The 21,457-nt window shown below is 41.5% G+C and overlaps 1 protein-coding gene across 6 annotated transcripts in view; it reads right to left on the bottom strand.

Annotated features, from left to right (window-relative positions):
* Positions 1-21,457, bottom strand: part of ptpn21 (protein tyrosine phosphatase non-receptor type 21) — a 55,115-nt gene that overhangs the window by 2,130 nt on the left and 31,528 nt on the right. For all 6 annotated transcript variants that reach the window (XM_078406738.1, XM_078406733.1, XM_078406737.1 and 3 more), the window contains exons 12-19: positions 21,191-21,251; positions 19,496-19,577; positions 14,996-16,398; positions 9,626-9,769; positions 7,968-8,186; positions 7,654-7,782; positions 4,014-4,248; positions 3,745-3,905 (exon numbers count right to left, since the gene is read on the bottom strand). In XM_078406738.1, coding sequence (XP_078262864.1) covers positions 3,745-3,905; positions 4,014-4,248; positions 7,654-7,782; positions 7,968-8,186; positions 9,626-9,769; positions 14,996-16,398; positions 19,496-19,577; positions 21,191-21,251 — 2,434 coding nt within the window. The remainder of the gene's footprint in view (positions 1-3,744; positions 3,906-4,013; positions 4,249-7,653; positions 7,783-7,967; positions 8,187-9,625; positions 9,770-14,995; positions 16,399-19,495; positions 19,578-21,190; positions 21,252-21,457) is intronic.

Genomic DNA, 21,457 nt, shown 5'->3' with positions numbered 1-21,457 from the left:
ACTACACCTATGAGTGCAACAGAGTGGAGTTTTTATTTCATACTTAACTGAAAATACCAGCTTTTATCATACACACCCAGTTGTCCCTGAACCACGGAGGCCATATAGCTTCAAGTATATTGACTAGTGGGTAATCATAGTGGGAGGCATTTAAAAGTGTGATAAAGTTGAAGTTATGCATGTTCCTGTTGGATTGACGAGCAAGGCAGGTAAGTGTAAGGAATCCTGAACGCTGAGGAAAAAAAAGGAGGCAGGGGACAGGTATAGGCAGCTGGGATCAAATGTTTCCCTGAAGGAGTATAGGGGATTGAACACCATACTTGAGGAAATGAGGAGAGCAAAAAGGCATGTGATAGCTTTGGCAGAAGGGATTAAGGGGAAAAAAGGTTAACTAGAGAGAAAATAGAGCCCCTCAGAAACCAAAGTGAACATATTTGTGTAAAGCTGCAGGAGTTAACCGAGGTTTTCAATGAATATCTCTTTTTACTGTGGAGAAAGACATGAAGGCCAGGGGACTTGGGAAAGTTAATGGCGATGTTATGAGGGCACCCCATATTACAGTTGAGGAAGTGCTGGATGTCCTAAAACATACGAACGTCGATAAATCTCTAGGGCATGATAGGGTATATTCAAGGAGACCGTGAGAAGCTGGAGAAGAAATTGCAGGAACCCTGGCTGAGATATATGAATCATCATTAGTCACAAGTGAGTGTTAGTTGACTGGAGGGTCACATGCCTATATTTAAGTAGGGTTTGCAAATAGCTGGATTCCACAGACCAGTAAGCCCAATATCTCTGGTAGGAAAGTTACATGAGGATCCCGATGCAAAAGATAGACATTTGGAAAGACGGGGTGATTAGAGATATTTAGCGTAGTTTTGGGAATGGGATATCGTGTGTCTCAAATTTGATCTTTTTTTTTTTTTTACAGGTATCCAAGAAGTTTGATGAAAGCAGAACCACGAAACATAGTCTATATGGACCACCAAGGCGTTTGATAAGGTAGGCTGCTCTGGAAGGATAGATTGCATGGGATCCAGGGAGAGCTAATAAACTGGATACAGAATTGGTTTTATGGTAGGAATCATGGCCTGGTGGTGGAAGGTTGCTTTTTGGACTGCAGGCCCATGGCAAGTGTGAGGTGTATTTTGGGAGGTCAAAACGGACATTGTAGGGCTCTGGGGAACATTATAGAGCAGGGCTGTATTAGTACAATTACACACTGAAAGTGGCATCTTGGATAAGGTGATGAAGAAGGCTGACTAGTCTGAAGAAAGGTTCCAACCTGAAACATCACATCCATGTTCTCCAGAGATGCTGCCTGACCTGCTGAGCTACTCCAGCACTGTGTCTTTTGTGGTGAAACCAGCGTCTGGCCTTCGTTTGTAGCCAGAAAATTGAGTGTAGAAGTTGGGATGATACGTTACAGTCATACAAGACGTTGATGAGGCTGCACTTGAAGTATTATTTTCAGTTATTGTCACCCTGCTACTGAAAAAATGTTATTAAGCTGGAATGAGTGCAGAGAAGATTTGCAAGGTGGTTACCCGGATTTGTGTGCCTTGAACCTTATTTCAGGGAGCGTAGAAGGCTTGAGTCGTGATTTTAAAGAGGTGTATAAAATCATGAGGGGAATAGATAAGGTGGATGTAGAGTATTTTTCCCAGTTCAATGGTTCAGGGTAGGAGAATCAAAAACTAGAGGACATAGTTTTACAGAGAGTGGGGAAAGATTTAATAGTGACCTCAGTAGCAGCTTTTTCCCCCACACAGAAGGTGGTGGGTATATGTGACAAACTGCCAGAGGAAATTGTTGAGGCAGGTACAATCTATCTATCTATATATATATATATATATTATACTACTAAAACTCTTGGTTAATTTTGTTTATGCATGTACCATGCCCTCTACAGCCAAAACGGTACACAATAGCACCACAATTTTAGGCCCACCCATCTCACCATTCCCCTGTGGTGTGAAAAAACCCAATTTTGTTACTTTTAATTTTTTTTTACCATAAACTTTAATAAATGCGTTCCCCCTCCCCGGACCCCGGGAGGACCAGCGGAAGGACCGGCGCCCGTCCTAGTGTGCCCCGCACCTGACCTTCCTCCCATGCTGCAGCTCGCCGCAGAGGCTGTGGCAGAGGGTCCAACAAGATGTCCGTCCCTGCTGCCCGCCGATCGCAGTTGGAGAAATGGGGCCGAGGTCAGTGCCTTCTCCCTGTCCACTCTCACCCACCCACGGCCCCGGGAGACGCTCCACGCCCTGCAACAGGTCCATGCCGTCGTCACCATTCCCCGCCGCAGTAGCAGCCAAGCTGCAGGAGATGCTTCAGCTCCGCAGGAGAAACGGGGCCGACATCACTGCTTTTTCCCTCTCCCCCCTTGCTGGCACACGGCCACGGGGGCATTCCCCGCCCGTCAACGGCTCCACGGTTGGGCAGAGGGGAGTAGGAGGGGATGGGTGGAGCGGGTAGGGAGGGGGGGAGGAGGGAGGGAGAGGGGAGGGGGTGAAGGGGATGGTGGATGGGGGGGTTGGGGGAAGGGGAGGGATGAGGTGAAGGGGATGGGGAGGGGTGAAGGGGAGGAGGGGGTGTTGCACCAATGCAGGAGAGGTTTGGACCCAATGGGTCCACTTGTTCTAGTAACATTTAACATGTTGTTTGGACAGGTACATGGATCAGAAAGATTGAGAGGGATATGGGCCCAATACTGACAAATGGGCACAAAGTGCTGGAGTAACTCAGCAAGTCAGGTAGCATCTCTGGAGAACATGGATAGGTGATATTTCGAGTCAAGACCCTTCTTCAGACTGACAAATGGGACTTGCTTCAATGGGACAACTTGGTCCCCATTGATAAGCTGTGCCAAAGGGCCTGTTAACGGCTTGTATGACTACGAGACAATGAATAAAAAGCAACAAACGGGGCATTACAAAATAATGTGCAAAATAGAATGTGAAATAAATGAAAGTTAACTGCAATTTTACCACTCATGTTATACTTGAGGATGTGGTCTGATTGAAGATAAATACAATCCAATGTTTTAGTGGATATAATTGAAATGTTATACATTGAATAATTACTTCAAACCTATCGACAGTGGAACATAAGAGTAAAATATAAATCATCACTGTGAGAATTTAAAGTGAATGCTAAATGACAAGTGAAAATAACAGAACTTGAGAAAGGCAAATCCACAGATCATTACTTCAGGGTACTAAATTATATATGCAAGGGAATTGCAAATAAGTTTGACAGTTTTTTAAACTTCACTAGCTTCAGAAATTGTGCTTCTGAATTTGGAAAAAGAATGGAGAAACCAACTAAATGTAGCTTGCCAGTTTAACATAATTTCACACCCCTGCAACAGTCTGTTCGAACTCCTTCCATCGGGCAGACGATACAAGGCCTTCTATGCCCGCACCTCCAGACTCAGGAACAGCTTCATCCCCAGGGCCATAGCTGCTATGAACCGGTCCTGCTGAGCCGGATGGCCACAACGCATAGATCAACTTGCACTTTACCCTGTCCAAAACTGTTACAACTGTTCGTTTCGTTGGGTTGCTGCTGTCTAAATTACCTAAATTAGTGCATCGTATGGGAGGCGCATTCCCAATCTCGTTGTACCCCTGGGTACAATGACAATAAAGATATATTGTATTGTATTGTATTGTATTGTTACTGGAATTAATCGTACAGAGACTGAATAACTGTCACGTTATATAAAAACGATAATCTTACCGCATTGTGTTCGAGGCAGCCGATCATAATTTCTGATAAAATTACAACACCTGTCCTTCCCACACCAGCACTGCAATGGATAAGTACAGGTGCATCAGGACTTTTAATGTCTGTTGTACTATTAGTATGACGACGCACCGACTCAATTTCATCCAAATAAGCTGCAAAAGCAAATGACATATAAAATTCACAAGTTAACATTCACCAATAAAGCCTAATCTTTAAAAAACTAAAACAAACAAATGCAATCAGAATTAAATAAAACTTACATCGGAATCCCTTGATATTCTCTGGGCAACCATTTTCTGGCCAGTCTGTATACTGTAAATGCCATACTGTTCGTTCTTGACCATTCAATAGATGTTTAATTTTTAATCCTGTGGTCGCATAACAGCCAGAGTCTGTTCGAAAGCGGGTGGTTATTTTAAATCTTCCATAGGTAACAGAGTTATTCCTGGAGCCTAATCGAGGCCAATACCGAAAACTCTTTTCTCTTCCTCCCTCCTGTAACAAGACAATATATGAAAGTCTTGATCAATTCTAGAGACCCCACTCATCCATTTAAAAAAACTTCCATTCAAGTACTAATGTGGTAGGTAAAACAATGAATACACCATTTGTGGGGAGGAATACAAGAAAGAGAATTATTTCATAACTGAGACGCTCCTCTGAACTGCAGAATCTCAACATCGGTTTTTACATTTTTCATGATAATTCAATACCAAAATTCAAGCACACTTATGATAGTACTGGGGTGTGTCAATTACAGGAAACAAGTCAAAGCTACGCTTTCCAGCCTCCAGAGCTCACAGCTTTGGTGTGCTTCTTGTGATTAACACATTCCGGAACCTCCATAGTTGTGCTTACATTTTGGCAGAGGTTGAAAACATTAAGCCACTGGTTAGAAGTAGGATCTGCTTTTCCCTTACTATATAGTTATCTTCTTACTTTAGCTGAGAGATATAGCATGGAAATAGGCCCTTTGGCCCACCAAGTTCACACCAACCAACAATCACCCATATCCTTGTTCTCCGCTATTCCAGTTTCGCATCCTGCACACCAAGGGCAATTTACAGAAGCCAATTAAACCAAACCAGCAGGCCTTTGGAATATGGGAGGAAGCCGGAGTACCCAGAGAAAACCCATACAGTCACCGGGAGAACATACAAACTCCGTACCGACAGCACCCGTAGTCAGAATCAAACCCAGCCTTCTGTTTTGCCTGTTAGATGGTATTCAAGTCAAGTCAAGTCAAGTCAAGTTTATTTGTATAGCACATTTAAAAACAACCCACGTTGACCAAAGTGCTGTACATCTGATTAGGTACTAAGGGAAAAAAATGAAACATACAGTAGCATGCAAACAGTTCACAGCGCCTCCTCAATGAGCCTCAAACGCTAGGGAGTAGAAATAGGTTTTGAGCCTGGACTTAAAGGAGTCGATGGAGGGGGCAGTTCTGATGGGGAGAGGGATGCTGTTCCACAGTCTAGGAGCTGCAACCGCAAAAGCGCGGTCACCCCTGAGCTTAAGCCTAGACCGCGGGATAGTGAGTAGCCCCAAGTCGGCCGACCTGAGGGACCTGGAGTTAGAGAGGGGGGTTAGAAGATTTTTGATGTAGGGGGGGGAATGTCCATTTGGGGCTTTATACGTGAATAGGAAGAGCTTGAAGTTGATTCTGTACCGTACAGGGAGCCAGTGGAGAGAGGCCAGAATCGGGGTGATGTGCTCCCTTTTACGGGTACCCGTCAGGAGTCTCGCTGCGGCGTTTTGGACCAGTTGCAGGCGGGACAGGGAAGATTGGCTGATCCCAGTGTATAGGGAGTTGCAGTAGTCTAGGCGGGAGGAAATGAAAGCGTGAATGATTTTTTCTGTGTCGTCGAATTGGAGGAAAGGTTTGATTTTAGCTATGGTTCGAAGTTGGAAGAAGCTGGCTTTTACCACAGCGTTGACTTGCTTATCAAATTTTAATGCAGAGTCAAATATCATGCCGAGGTTTTTGACATGCAGTTTGACTAGGCAGGATAGACTTCCAAGACTGCCTGTTATCGATTTGATGGAGTCGGGGGGGCCGAATAGGATGACCTCAGACTTGCTCTCATTTAATTGGAGGAAGTTCTGTGCCATCCAACATTTTATGTCCTCAAGGCAGTGTAAGAGGCTGTTTAAATTTGACTGGTTGTTGGGTTTCAGGGGGAGGTAAAGCTGAGTGTCATCGGCATAGCAGTGGAAACAAATGCCGTGCCTTTGAATGATTTGGTCAAGGGGGAGCATGTATAGAGAGAAGAGAATGGGGCCTAGGATGGAGCCTTGTGGAACTCCGCAGGAGAGGCTAGCTGGAGCAGAGGAATAACTGCCTATGTTGATGGCGAAACTCCTATCTTTGAGGTACGAAGCGAACCAGCTCAGGGCAGTGCCATCAATGCCAACCGCGTACCGGAGACGGTCAATAAGGATGGTGTGGTCCACTGTATCGAAGGCTGCGCTGAGGTCGAGAAGGAACAGGATTGCACAGTCGCCGGTGTCGATGGCGAGAAGCAGGTCGTTGTGTACCTTCAACAAGGCAGACTCTGTGCTGTGGTGGGCTCTGAAACCTGACTGGAAACTTTCCAGGATGGTGTATTGGTGCAGGTAGGGCACTAATTGGTTTAGAATTGCCTTTTCAAGGACTTTTGACAGGAATGGCAGTTTGGAAATGGGTCTGTAGTTGCTAGGCAAGGTGGGGTCTAGGTTAGGTTTTTTCAGTAGGGGCTGGACCACCGCGTGCTTGAAACTGGTTGGAACAGTGCCAGTGGCCAGAGAACTGTTGATAATAGAGAGGATGCTGAGACTGGCTATTGCAATGACATCCTTCAGAAGGGCAGTGGGGGCAGGATCAAGGGGGCAGGTTGCAGGTTTCATAGCGGAGACAAGCTTTGCAAGGGAGGATAGAGTGACGGGATGGAAGCAGTCCAATTTAGATGAACAGACTAGTGAGACAGCTAGGTCACGGGTGGGAGGGGAAATGTTCATTCTAATGTTCTCAACTTTGTTGGTGAAAAATTTAGCGAATTCTTCGCACTTAGCAGGGGACCCAACTAAGCTGGTACTGGGGGCGGGACATATGACAGAGGTAATTGTTCTAAATAGGACCTTGGAGTTATGAGAGTTTTTGGAAATAAGGTCGGAGAAGTATTGTGCTCTAGCAGACTTTACTGCTTCCTGGTATTTGAGAAGATTGTTTCTCAGAATTTCGAAGGAAATTTGAAGCTTGTCACATTTCCACCTCCTTTCTGATTTTCTGCACTCCCTTCTTAGGGCTTTGGTGGTGTCATTGAGCCACGGCCGACCTTTGGGCTTAGGCTTTTTCATTTTAAGGGGAGCGATAGAATCCAGGATGGAAGAGCAAGTGATATTAAATAAAGAGGCGAGATCTTCAGTGCTGAGATGGGGGGGAGAGGCCTCAATAGTGCAGATGTTGGGGGCAGCTGTGAGAGCCTCGGAGAATTTACTGGCAGTCAATGAATTTATGTCGCGGGAGTAGCGAACAGGGAGATGAGATTTTGCGGGAGATAAAGGCAGAGATGCGTCAAAAATGATAGCGCTGTGGTCCGATAGACAGGCTTCAGTAGTTTCAATGTTGTTGATTGGGAATCCGGACGATAACACTAGGTCGAGAGTATGGCCGGACTTGTGAGTGGGTCCCGTGGTGTGAAGAGTCAGATTGAAGGACTCAACCAAGTGCATAAATTCACTCACAAGAGGCTTAGTGGGACAGCAAACATGAATATTAAAGTCACCAAGAATCATGATCCGGTCAAATTTGGGCAAAATGCTAGAAATCAGATCAGCAAATTGGGTGATGAAGTCCTTATGCATTTTTGGTGGGCGATACACAAGAACAATTCAAGGGCAGAAGAACACAAGAAATACCTCTTCCATGGTAACCATGGCAATGATGGCAACTCCTTGCTCCCACACCATTTGCCAAAAATCAAGGCAAGTTGTTTGGAGTGGTCCTTGTGTGGCAATGTAATTCCATTCCTTGCTTCCAACTATAACCTGCAATAAAGTAATATGAGTCTCAAAGAACAGTCCTTGAAAATTTATGAAGTTGGTAAAGTTCAGACTCAAGTATTTAATTTCAGCAGAATCTATAGAAATAGAGGCAGGAGTTTCCTGCAAACCTAATTACTGATAAAAGAAACACCACATCATTACACAAGAAGAAAAACTGTTATAGATACCTTTACATGAGATGCATTGATGTAACCAGTGTTGTTCTCTTTTGTAGGCACCAGTTCCACCCTAGTATCATCATAGGGAATAACATCTGGAAATCTATTTCTTTCTGTATTTTCCGGCAGCAGTGCTATGGTACACTCCGTACTCTGACTTTTCTTTGGAACTCTTTCATATTCTGTAAACACCATTTTTTGTTCCAGTCGCTGCTCCAAAATTTTGCACTAATAATTCAAACAAAAGTCATTAAAATAAAAAAGAACTATTCAAATATCAATGGATTCTGAAAATGCATTCAGTATTAAGATTCCTTTCTCAAAATAGCCTTTTTAAAGTTGTTTTCAATAATTCAGTCCTGGATTTTCCTCCCATGTTATTATACATATATTTCAATTTTCATTGTTTGGTTGAGTTACAAAAATCAGTAGAGTTGACTCGACAGATTTTAAATAGCAGGACTCCAAAGTAGGCTGAAATGAGACAAATAAGCTTTTCTTATACAAACTTATAAAAACCCTATTCCTTGATTGAAAACATATCATGTATTATCTGATCTGATTGGATAGCATGCAAAACAAAGCTTTCCACGCACCTCAGTACGTGACAATAACAAAACCTAAACCCAATTATTTACACCTTGATACGAGCCGAAGTTAGGTCTCTAACTGAAAGCCAGAAAAGTTTATCTCTTTCAGAGTTGTAGGGATACAACAGTATGGATTCAGCCTGCCCGAAGGAGGATAAAAATACTAATGCTGAAATTAAATGTCAATATGCAATTAATGTGTATGAATATACACCAAAATAATTTAGTCAAAACATATATTTTATATTCATCCTTTGGCACCCTTCTCCCTCATGGGGTTGAAGGAAAAATAAATCAGTAGCAATCCTGTTGAAGACAGATAAATGAGACATTAGACTCAACCATGATCACTGCACCCTGTGGCACTCCGTGCATTTATTTCATTGAAGATATCCAGACAGGACACCAAAATTGATTGCATTAAGGTATACCATGGGAAATTGTTGACAACCATTGAATGCTATACTTGCATGGGAGAAGGGTGCCAGAAGATGAATATATAATACACGTTTTAACTAACATTTTTTGTGCAAATTCATACACTTTCATTGTATATATTGACATTTAATTTCAGCATCTGTATTTTTACCCTCCTTCTCATTTCCCTTCCTCAAGCTAAACAAGTTTACAAATACTGCAAAGTTTCCAGTGTCTTGTTTATTTGACAATACAATCATATTAGTACAGACAAACTTAAATATAAGCATAAACATGTAAACCTAATTATGTTTTATTCAACTGTCGATCTACAGATTTACTGTTCCATCCATAATTACAGGATGACAAATGACAAGCAAGGAGTCTGGGTAATTTTCACTCTGAACCACAAGTCCCAATTGTTTAAATTGTTATCAATTTCCCTGGATCAAATAAAACAGGAGTAAGAAAATGTGCATTATCCAACAGAGTTACATTCTGTTGTAGACAGAATTAAAGAATCATTGATCATTACAAATGTTTTTGTGACTCCAAGCTCGTAGCCATATTTTCATAAAATGTTCTGCCTTGAACAGTGTTCAATTAGCTTAACATGCATTTCAAAAGAAGTAAAATAATTTGAAATATATCATTCCATACCCTTTCATCATATGCTGCTTGGATGGGTTCATTTTTAACAGTGTCAGGTAAAGGTTTTTGAAATGGTGTCAAACCATTTAATTCTGCCATCTTTAACGGTCCAATTGTCCTCATATCAGATACATAATCTTCTTTTCTCATAACCTTAAAAAAAGTATGACAAAGTAACCCAGCAGTTAACACTAATAATAATGATAATCAACAATCTTTTATCCTTATTTAGTTTTTAGTTTTAGAGATACAGAGTGGAAACAAGCCCTTTGGCCCACTTTCACCGACCAAGAATTACCTGTACACCAGTTCTATCCTATATGCTAGGGACAATTTATAGAAGCCAACTAACATACAAACCTGCAGGTCTCATTGGGATGTGGAAAGAAACAGAGCACCCGGAAGAAACCCACGCAATCACAGGGAGTAAGTACAATCTCCAGTCAGCACCCGTAATCAGGATTGAACCCGGATCTCTGGCTCAGTAAGGCAGCAACTCTACCGCTGCACCACTGTGCTGCCTTTATCAGTGCATAGAATTTGCATGACAAAACTGTCTGCCACACAGGTTAAAAAATAACTCGATATAACATCTATATACTAAAACTCTTGTTTGTTTGTTCCTGAACTACAGCCAAAATGGTACACAATAGCACGACAAGAGGACCAGGGCTGGGAACTGAATATTCAGGGGTATACGACCTATCGAAAAGACAGACAGGTGGGCAGAGGGGGTGGGGTTGCTCTGTTGGTAAGGAATGATATTCACTCCCTTGCAAGGGGTGACATAGAATAAGGAGATGTACAATCAGTATAGATAGAAATGAGGAATTGTAAGGGTAAAAAGACCCTAATAGGAGTTATCTACAGGCCCCCAAACAGTAGCCTCGACATAGGGTGCAAGTTGAATCAAGAGCTAAAATTGGCATGTCGAAAATGTAATGTTACGGTGGTTATGGGAGATTTCAACATGCAGGTAGACTGGGAAAATCAGGTTGGTACTGGACCCCAGGAAAGGGAGTTCGTGGAGTGCCTCCGAGATGGATTCTTAGAACAGCTTGTACTGGAGCCTACCAGGGAGAAGGCAATTCTGGATTTAGTGTTGTGTAATGAACCTGATTTGATAAGGGAACTCAAGGTAAAAGAGCCATTAGGAGGCAGTGATCATAATATAAGTTTTAATCTACAAATTGAGAGGGAGAAGGGAAAATCGGAAGTGTCAGTATTACAGTATAGCAAAGGGGATTACAGAGGCATGAGGTGGCCAGATTTGACTGGAAGGATACCCTAGCAGGGAAGACGTGGAACAGCATTGGCAGGTATTCCTGGGAATAATGCAGAAGTTGCAGGATCAATTCATCCCAAAGAGGAGGAAAGATTCTAAGGGGAGTAAGAGGCACCCGTGGCTGACAAGGGAAGTCAAGGACAGCGTAAAAAATAAAAGAGAATAAGTATAACATAGCAAAGAAGAGCGGGAAGCCAGAGGATTGGGACTTTTTTAAAGAGCAACAGAAGATGACTAAAAAGGCAATACGGGGAGAAAAGATGAGGTGCGAAGGTAAGCTGGCCAATAATATAAAGGAGGTTAATAAAAGCTTCTTTAGGTATGTGAAGAGGAAAAAAATAGTTAAGGCAAATGTGGGTCCCTTGAAGACAGAAGCAGGGAAATTTATTATGGGGAACAAGGAAATGGCAGACGAGTTGAACCGGTACTTTGGATCTATCTTCACTAAGGAAGATACAAACAATCTCCCAGATGTTCTAGTGGCCAGTGATCCTAGGGTGACGGAGGAACTGAATGAAATTCACATTAGGCAGGAAATGGTGTTGGGTAGACTGATGGGACTGAAGGTTGATAAATCCCCAGGGCCTGATGGTCTGCATCCCAGGGTACTTAAGGAGGTGGCTCTATAAATCATGGACGCATTGATGATCATTTTCCAATGTTCTATAGATTCAGGATCAGTTCCTGTGGTTTGGAGGGCAGCTAATGTTATCCCACTTTTTAAGAAAGGAGGGAGAGAGAAAACAGGAAATTATACACCAGTTAGTCTGACATCACTGGTGAGGAAGATGCTGGAGTCAATTATAAAAGACGAAATTGCAGAGCATTTGGATAGCAGTAACAGGATCATTCCGAGTCAGCATGGATTTACGAAGGGAAAATCATGCTTGACGAATCTTCTGGAATTTTTTGAGGATGTAACTAGGAAAATCGACCAGGGAAAGCCGGTGGATGTAGTGTACCTTGACTTTCAGAAAGCCTTCGACAAGGTCCCACATAGGAGATTAGTGTGCAAAATTAGAGCACATGGTATTGGGGGTAGGGTACTGACATGGATAGACAATTGGTTGGCAGACAGAAAGCAAAGAGTGGGGATAAATGGGTCCCTTTCAGAATGGCAGGCACTGACTAGTGGGGTACCGCAAGGCTTAGTGCTGGGACCGCAGCTATTTACAATATACATTAATGACTTGGATGAAGGGATTAAAAGTAACATTAGCAAATTTGCAGATGACACAAAGCTGGGTGACAGTGTGAACTGTGAGGAAGATGCTATGAGGTTGCAGGGTGACTTGGACAGATTGTGTGAGTGGGCGGATGCATTGCAGATGTAGTTTAATGTGGATGTGTGAGGTTATCCACTTTGGTGGTAAGAATAGGAAGGCAGATTATTATCTGAATGGTGTCAAGTTAGGAAAAGGGGACATACAACGAGATCTGGGTGTCCTAGTGCATCAGTCACTGAAAGGAAGCATGCAGGTACAGCAGGTACAGCAGGCAGTGAATAGATTCCAATGGAATGTTGGCCTTCATAACAAGAGGAGTTGAGTATAGGAGCAAAGAGGTCCTTCTGCAGTTGTACAGGGCCCTAGTGAGACCGCACCTGGAGTACTGTGTGCAGTTTTGGTCTCCAAATTTGAGGAAGGATATTCTTGCTATTGAAGGCGTGCAGCGTAGGTTTACTAGGTTAATTCCCGGAATGGCGGAACTGTCGTACGTTGAAAGACTGGAGCGACTAGGTTTGTATACACTGGAATTTAGAAGGATGAGGGGGGATCTTATTGAAACATATAAGATTATTAAGGGGTTAGACACGTTAGGGGCAGGAAAAAAATTCCCAATGTTGGGGGAGTCCAGAACCAGGGGCCACAGTTTAAGAATAAGGGGTAGGCCATTTAGAACGGAGATGAGGAAAATCTTTTTCAGTCAGAGAGTTGTAAATCTGTGGAATTCTCTGCCTCAGAAGGCAGTGGAGGCCAATTCTCTGAATGCTTTCAAGAGAGAGCTAGATTGAGCTCTTAAGGATAGCGGAGTCAGGGGGTATGGGGAGAAGGCAGGAACGGGGTACTAATTGAGGATGATCAGCCATGATCACATTGAATGGTGGTGCTGGCTCAAAGGGCCGAATGGCCTACTCCTCCACCTATTGTCTATAATTTTAGGCCCACTTTACTCACCATCGTGCCTTTGGTGCTAATGGAAGAAGTTTCATTGAAATTGGCGTTATATTTTTTAAGTTATTCAGTTTAAAGTTTAAATCTATCTCATAGGGAGGGAGGGAGAGGGGAGGGGGAAGAGAGGGTGTTGCACGGGTCCACTTGGTCTAGTGTGTAACTAAAATAATTAGGGTTGTGGGACTTAAAAATTCAAATAGAGAATTTACATTTTAAACTACTTATATCATAATTTGAAAAATAAACCATTTATATAACCAGAAACAACAACTGACATTGTTTTCTTCTTTCTCACTTCCCTACACCATACAGTACAATGCTATAATTAGTTTATGCTTAGTAGTAAGCACACAGAAATAAGCAGATGGCAAATAATGAAGAAAGGATAATCTATTTTCATTAGAAAATCTTGAACAGATGTGCCACCAAATATTCACTGCTATTCTCTCAGCCTTGTAATCTTTTATATCCTTTCTCGAAACACTTTTGATTAAAAAAATGGGGCTTTTGTTCTTCAGTTATAACTAGTGAAAAACAAAAACAAAACTCCCCCTAAAGACCAAACAGGAAAATAGTTTTCTTGACTGATAAAGCACAATGCCGGTTAAGCATGCAGAATTTTATATTTTCATTTGCTTTGCTGCAAGAATATCTCAGTGTTCTGAATGCTAATACTGAAACTGACCGATCCCCATTTGTCTACATGAAGCACTGGACAAGGCTGGAGGATTAAAAGCACAGGCAAACAAAGAGTTTGCCATTTTATGGACGAAAATTAAGGATTGAGGAAATAATTAATGTTCAACTGAATTAGTCTGTAATTCATACTAATAATTTTAATTTAGTGGTGTTCTATAGACTGTGTTGATACAATTAATACTTTCTCAACAACCACAAATACTTATTGATAAATTGAGCAGCCGTAGCCGAAAGGTTTTCAACAAACTGAAGCAGAAAGCACTGAATAAAAATGTATAAACAAAGCTAATCATGACTAATCCTTTATTGCCCCTTTTGCCTTTCAAGCCTACTCAATTCTAATGTTTTCCCTAGACACGTTTTCGTCAGAGGCCGCGAGATCAGGTACAACAATACAATACAATACAATATATCTTTATTGTCATTGTACCCAGGGGTACAACGAGATTGGGAATGCGCCTCCCATACGATGCAATAATTTAAGTAATTTAGACAGCAGCAACCCAACGAAACGAAACAGTTGTAACAGTTTTGGACAGGGTAAAGTGCAAGTTGATCTATGCGTTGTGGCCATAATTCTGCTGCTTCTTTCAAATTCACTACCACAAAATCTTAAAATCTATTAACATATCAAGGAAATCATGGATAAATAAGTAGTTCCCAAAATAGATTTGATATTAATTAAAAAATACAAAATAAAAACATTGCTTACAAAGTTATATCGACTACAGCATGAATAGGTCACCACACTACCAGAATAACGTCATTGCACTGAAGAACGTGCAGAAGAGGATTTTGCCAAAACTGAAATTGGATAAGCTAGGATAATTTGCTTTTGACAGAGGAAACTGAGTGGACAGTTAATTGGAGAGTATAGTACTAGGAAGAGCTAAAATGGTGTAAATAAAAACAACTCACTTCGAAACAAAAATAGCTAAAAAACCTGGAGGCAAAAATGTAAAGTACTTGGGAGAAGGATAAGAGGGAAAACAAGTAAAGGATTACCCCACCAAGGAGGGCAAGGTTCAGGAACTCACATCCAAAAAAGTGAAGGAAAATATCTTAATTGCATTTACAAAGCAGTTGGATGCATATCTTGGAAAAGCTGTCATATTCAGGACTCTAGACCACATGCTAGAAGCCAGAATTAAGCTGGGTAGCTCTTTGTTCTTTAGGAAACTATTTACAGTGAAAATATGGAATCAGCATTAAATTACTCACTGCAAGTGGTGGGAGAGCTTCCGTTGCATTTATTCTTCCATAAAGCACTTCAGACATAGGTCTCCTTTTGGAGGATACTCTTCTTACTTGGCTTTTTCCGACGGTATAGAGATCAGACTCAGACACCGATGGGAGATACTGCTTTGATTCCATTGCCCCCCTTTCTCGTACTTGCTTTTCTAAGCTCTGTTGGCTGCCCAACGTAAGGGCAGAAGTATCTTGATAGTTTAGCAATGATTCGTTTGAGGACTGGTTCAACATAACTGGTAAATGGGATGTAGAGTCAACAGGAAGCAAATGTAATCTCTTCTCAATGTACCCCGAGTCATACACATCCTCCTCACTGCCGTGAATCAGCACAGTTGCATCTGAGAGAAATCTCCCATGGTTATAATTTTTGTTTTCATTAATTTTTGCATCTCCTAGATTTGATCGTTCAAAGTAAACGCCAGGTTGTGAACCTGCAGTAGTTTCCATTGTTGAACTCGTCTCAATACCTGGTGTAGATGTGGTCCTCTCTTTTATCTTCAAACTCTCAAAGTTGTGCATTAGTCCTGCAATCTCAATACTGTTACGTTTATGGATGTTACCATGTAATCTTGCAGAAATTAATGGTTCACTGACTTCTTGCAGTGAATGTGCAACAGGCAAACTATCTTCCTGAAATGTCTGGACAGAGTGATGCACACGCCTAGTGATCAGATCTGGATTGCTGCTGCTTACATACAGGTGCCTTGAAAGATCAGGTGTGCTGTTTGCAGGTCTTGGATAAGGGTATGGAGGTGGAGGCCTATACACTTGAGTTCTTAGCATATTTGCCGCACTGTAATCCTGAGTGTGCAATTGAGCATTAGTTAATTCCGGCACACTAACAGCCCCAACAACAGGACGTCGCTCAACTGAATTTATAAATGGTGACTGACAATGAAAACTGTAGTTCAAATGCAAGGGGTATGGATTCACATTTTGGGAATTGAAGTGAGGGTGTTCTCGAATTTCTGGCTGGCTGTAACCAAGTGGATCAGATCTGCTGTATGCATAGGAATTGCCAATGCTGAGATTTCGCATTGAATGACTTTGTCTTTCATTCTGAATCATGCCACGATTGAGTTGCCTCATAACAGTTTCATAATCAGGGGTTGGCCTGTAGGAAGGTGGAATAATAGCACTATGTCTGTTTGTTGGGATGTAATCTCCTCTCATTATATCACTTCCTGTGATACTAGGATTTGAAGACATAGGAGATGCTTGCATAAAGTGCTGTGGATTATTTAATGAGCTTGTGCTATGTGCACTATAGATACTGCCATTTCGGATTCGACCATTATATTCATATGGAGGTCTGTCCAAACTAGTTTGAGATCGATAAAAACAGCTATTTTGATTGTTCATATAGAGATTGTCTGAAATAAAGCAAAAGATGAAAATTAAGCAAAATGAGTAAATGAACCACACAGATTGTTTGACCTCGAGAGTGCAGGCTCATTAGCTCAACAGTAAAATGGCAAATTCAATTTTAGTAATTAAAATCATGCACTATCTTGAGGCCATTTCAATACCAATGTTAGATCATTATATAAATTGTCGAATTGATTAGTTTGTTAAATTCTATTCCAATAAAATTCAGTAACTTTATTTTCATTGTTTCCTGAAATTTGAATTAAACTTTTTTGATAAATAAAACCAACAAATTCTAAAGCCATCTAATAGGTTAACAACTTGTGATTTTTCCTGTTTAATCATTAACGTGTTGCTATTGAAATTCGTGTCCAAAAGAAGAATCTCTACTACTTCTTTGGAGCTACTAACACAATCAAGACTGGGACTAAAAACAGACAGTGGGTGAAGGCACTTGTTAATCTGATGAAAAACATTAATCCCATTACCACTCAAGTTTTGCTGACCTCAACTGGGGGAGCAATTGGTACTAAAGTAGAAACACTGCTCCAGATTGTAAAGGGGGAAATTAACTGGGAATCTTGCTCTGTTACTGCTTCATGACTCCTGTTAGAATGCATGTACCACGATTCAGATTAAGTAGTCAGAATCATGCTCATGACCACTGAGAGGCCTGATCAAACCCACCACTAAAGATTTTAATTTAAAGAGGCATATATTCATACAAATATTTAAAAGACTTGATTTTTTGAATAAATATTCAAGGTATATATTCTTGTCACGGCAAACATTGATTGCCCATACCTAATTACACGGTGATTTAACTGCTGCCATCCTTCAGGTTAAAGTGCTCTCAAAATGCCACTAGATTGGCAACTCCAGGATTTAGGCCCAGTGACAATGGCAGGACAATCACACATTTCTAAATCAGGGGAATCCGTAGTTGGCATGTTCTCACGCATCCTCTGTCCTTGACCTTCTTTATGGTTTAGATGATAGATTTGAGAGATGTTGTAAAACCAGCATCAGTGAGTAATAGTACATTTTGTAGCCTTTACACAATAAAGCAGATATATGCCAGCTGTAGGGAAAAAAATTGGGGAGGGGGCTTGTGGTTAGTTGTGGTGCCCATCAAGTGGACATCTTTGGCCCAGATGATGTTGAGTTTGAGTATTGCTGGAGCTACACCCATCAAGACAATTTAAAAAAAAATTGATCCCAACTCTAGTTTGTGCGTTTTTAGATGATGTTTCAGCTTTGGGGTAAGTGAATGCATTAAACATGGTCTCTAAACTGCTCTTGTAGCCGCAACATTTATGTATCTGGTTGAGTTGAGTTATGAATCAGAGAGGAGTCCTGAGCATATTGATGGTGTAGAGATATTCAGTGATGGTGTGTCATTGAATGACAAGAATAGGCAATTAGGCACTCCTCTTGGGAACGGCCACTGTCTGGCACTGTCACTTTCCATTTAACATCCCAGACATGGACTAATTTCTAGTTTTTAGTCGATTTAGGCATGGGTTGTTTCACTTTCCAAGACGTTGCAAACGGAATTGACCATCTTTATTTAACTAGCGCAGAAGATTCGCTTCCATCTGGCTCCTATATGAACAATCAAAATAGCCAGTGTAGGCTCCTAAAGGGATCCCATCAATCCTATTATCTCTCTCATTTCTCTGTAGCCCTGCAACTTATTTTCTTTCATACACACTCATCCTTTTGCCATTAACCTACACTGGGATAATTTACAGTAACCAATTAACCTACCAGCAGGTTTTTGTTATGTTAAGGGGGATGTGTGATGCAAGTGTTTTTTTTTTTTTACACAGAGCACGGTGGGTGCCTGGAAAGCACTGCCAATGCTGGTGATATAAGAGTGGCATTTAAGAGGCTCTAGATATGTGCATGGAAATGTAGGGATGGAAGGATATGGATCATATGAAGGCAGATGAGATTAGTTTATCTTTTTTTTTTAAACTTTATTCATCCCGGAGGGAAATTGGTCTGCCAACAGTCACAACATACAAGGTACACGAAAATTTGAAATTAAACGTGAAAACAAAAAGAAAAAGACAAATGACTGTTGGCTGGCTGCCGTGTGCACAGCGCCTTCACCGCAATGACCGAACACACAAACGAACGCAGACTTATCCCCCTGGGCAGAAGATTCTAAAACTAGAGTGCCCCCCCCACACACACACAGCAGTTCCCCCACACCGGGGTCACCATTGTTCTTCACGGCAGTCCCCCACGCCAGGTCCTCCATTGTTCTTCACTGCTGTCCCCCCACACTGGGTAACCATTCTCCCCCCCCCCCCCCAAGCTCATCGACCGTTGGGTGCGGGTCGATCGTGAGTCCCCCTGTCGCCGAGGCTCCCGTTGCCGCCAAGGCACTCGCTGCCACCGCCGAGACTCCCATCACTGCCGCCGAGGCTCCCATCGTCGAAGCTCCCGTTGTCGCCGAGGCACCACTGACGTCGAGGCTCACACTGTCATTGAGGCACTAGCTGCCGCCGCCGAGACTCTCCTCGCCTTCGTCTTTCCTTCGGCCCAGATAGGCCTTGCCGCCCGGCTTCTCCGGCGAGTCGGGCGTATTCCAGTCAGCAGCGGCGTGGTTGTTCGGCAGGTGGATTGGGCCCATGCGGACACTCCCGCCGCACAGGCAGCTCCCCGATGACACTATGTGCAGCACAGACATTGTAGGCCGAAGGACCTGTTCCTGGGCTTCCAACCATTAAAGCGTATACTCCTTGTGGTTATTGGCCAGTTTTACTGGGATCCCTTAATGCTACACCCTATTATGGATGCATAGTGATATTAAAACCAGGAAACAAACTTACGCAAACTTATACTCAAGCTAACCAATCTTTATGATATGTTAGGCTAGATTGCGACCTCTTGGGATTTTCTTTTATGTCATTCTGGGAATGGAATAAATAAATATTTTTAAACAAATATCAAGCATTTCAGTTGCATCCCTTTGAACATTCAAATTTGAATCATATAAGGTAATAGAAAACAAATGACTTGTATTTTTTAAATATACTTATTTGGCCTTTAAAAATTACTGCCTAAAATTTTACTCATTGGGTACTCTACCTTGTGAAGATTTATACGGCTCTGCGTAATGTCCATTGTAATGTAATTGTGGTACAGGCATCATAAATTGATGAGGTTTTGGCTAAAAGGAAACAAAATGATAAAGACATTAATCCATAGCAGAATATTAGTAATTTAGAACAGATAGCAAGAGAAACGTATCTTCAGGTGTAAAAAATAATTGAATAATTATGGAAAAATATGGGGGGGGGTGGATAACACTGAAACAGGCTGCAAGCCCTAGTTTTATATAAAAGTATGTTAAATTCTAGTTGCCAATGTTTAGTTTTAAAGAGAAAAACTGTCAGTCTTCCATTGAGAATAGAATTGCCATTTCAGAGTTGGAGTATGATGTCAGGAGGAGGACATCCTGTTCACTGTGTATGTCAGGGATCTGAATTTAATGCAAAGAGGCGTTAAAATGTGGAGATATAGATGCGTGCAAATATAGATATAGTTAATTATTCGGATGAAAGCAAAGGGAAATTTATTGGTTTGTATAATGGGCTAAAAAGTGCCAGATATAATTCAGTCTGAGTAATGCACGTATGTAAATAAAACTGCAGCAGTTAAAGGGAAACTGTTGATACAGGGTTATAATTTTTTTAAACAGAACCTCAATCTTTTACTGCTGTGTTTAAAAATGCAATTAACATTTAAAAAATGCAATTGGCACCAGTCATCATTGGCTAACATGCTTGTTCAGGTGCTGTGTTCAATCAATGGAAGCAAGAAAAAGTGCTAAATAGCCTGTATCAGCGTGCAATCTTAGTGGTGCTTTAAATACTGGAAAAAAAATTGGAAGCAATTCAATACAAGATTGCATAAAAAGATGGCTCATAAAAACAACCAAAACCTTCATTATAGCAGACCATGGGGTGGGGGGAGGAAGGAAGAAATGGTGTGAGGTTACCCCTCAGATTCCTATTATATCTTTCTCATTTTATCTTAAACCAATGCCCTGCAGTTCTTGATTCCTCAACCCTGCGAAAAAGATTGTGTGCAATCACACTATCTATGCCCCCCATGAATTTATACATCTCTACAAGATCATCCCTCAGTCTCCTGAACTCCATGGAATAAAGTCCCAGCCTCCCCACCTGTCACTACAACTCATTCCTCCACCATATTAACGAACACTCCAACTCCATCACAACTGACTATTTTTGCCGGTCATCCATCCGTGATTTTGGCTTAATGTTTCTTTCACCAATAGTATAGACTAGCCTCAAATATATTCCATACCCCAGCTATTCGGAAAACATAACAGAGGGAAACAAGCATAATGTTTCTAACTGCCACATGAAGTCATTTAGTTTCATCCTACAGAATTATTTTTTTTGTTCTCCCAGTTCTCCCAGTCCACCCCCACCCTCCCTCTCCCCCCCCCCATAATCATCTCTAGAACAGAAAACTAACTGTCCTCCCAGATTTGAAAAAGACCTCTGACCGACAGTGATTGCTGTTTATCTCTCTAAAGACACAACCTGGCCTGATGAGTATTTCCAGCATTTTCTGTTTTTTTATTAAAGGAGATCCACATGTTATGGTAGCACACATTAATTAAATAGCAAGATTAAATCTCAAAATAACTTTTCAGATATTTATTTGGTGGTGGCCGATAAAAGATGTGGCCTTCTGTTTAAAAAAAAAAATCAGGAAACAATGCAATTTTCAAGACTTTATGTTACATACCAAAGACAATCTTGACAAGGTGCTCCTTCGGACTGGACTCACTGAATCAGCTTGAGCTTGCCTGAAATTAAAATAAAAATGATGGCAGATTATTCTTCCCACTAAATTGAAAGATTTTTTAAACTGGTCCTTTTCATTAAATTAAATAGTTATTTTAACACAAGGATAGTACAGGTAAAATATTCAGGGTGAGAGCAAGTGGAAGATAATCTAGCTATGCATATTAGAAGGCTGCTAAGAACAATAGATCTCAATATTTGAATATGC

This window comes from Rhinoraja longicauda, chromosome 10, assembly GCF_053455715.1.
Source record: "Rhinoraja longicauda isolate Sanriku21f chromosome 10, sRhiLon1.1, whole genome shotgun sequence".
Lineage (NCBI taxonomy): Eukaryota > Metazoa > Chordata > Chondrichthyes > Rajiformes > Arhynchobatidae > Rhinoraja > Rhinoraja longicauda.
The sequence above is the reverse complement of the archived record's forward strand: the minus strand, read 5'-3'. Positions and strand labels throughout refer to the sequence as shown.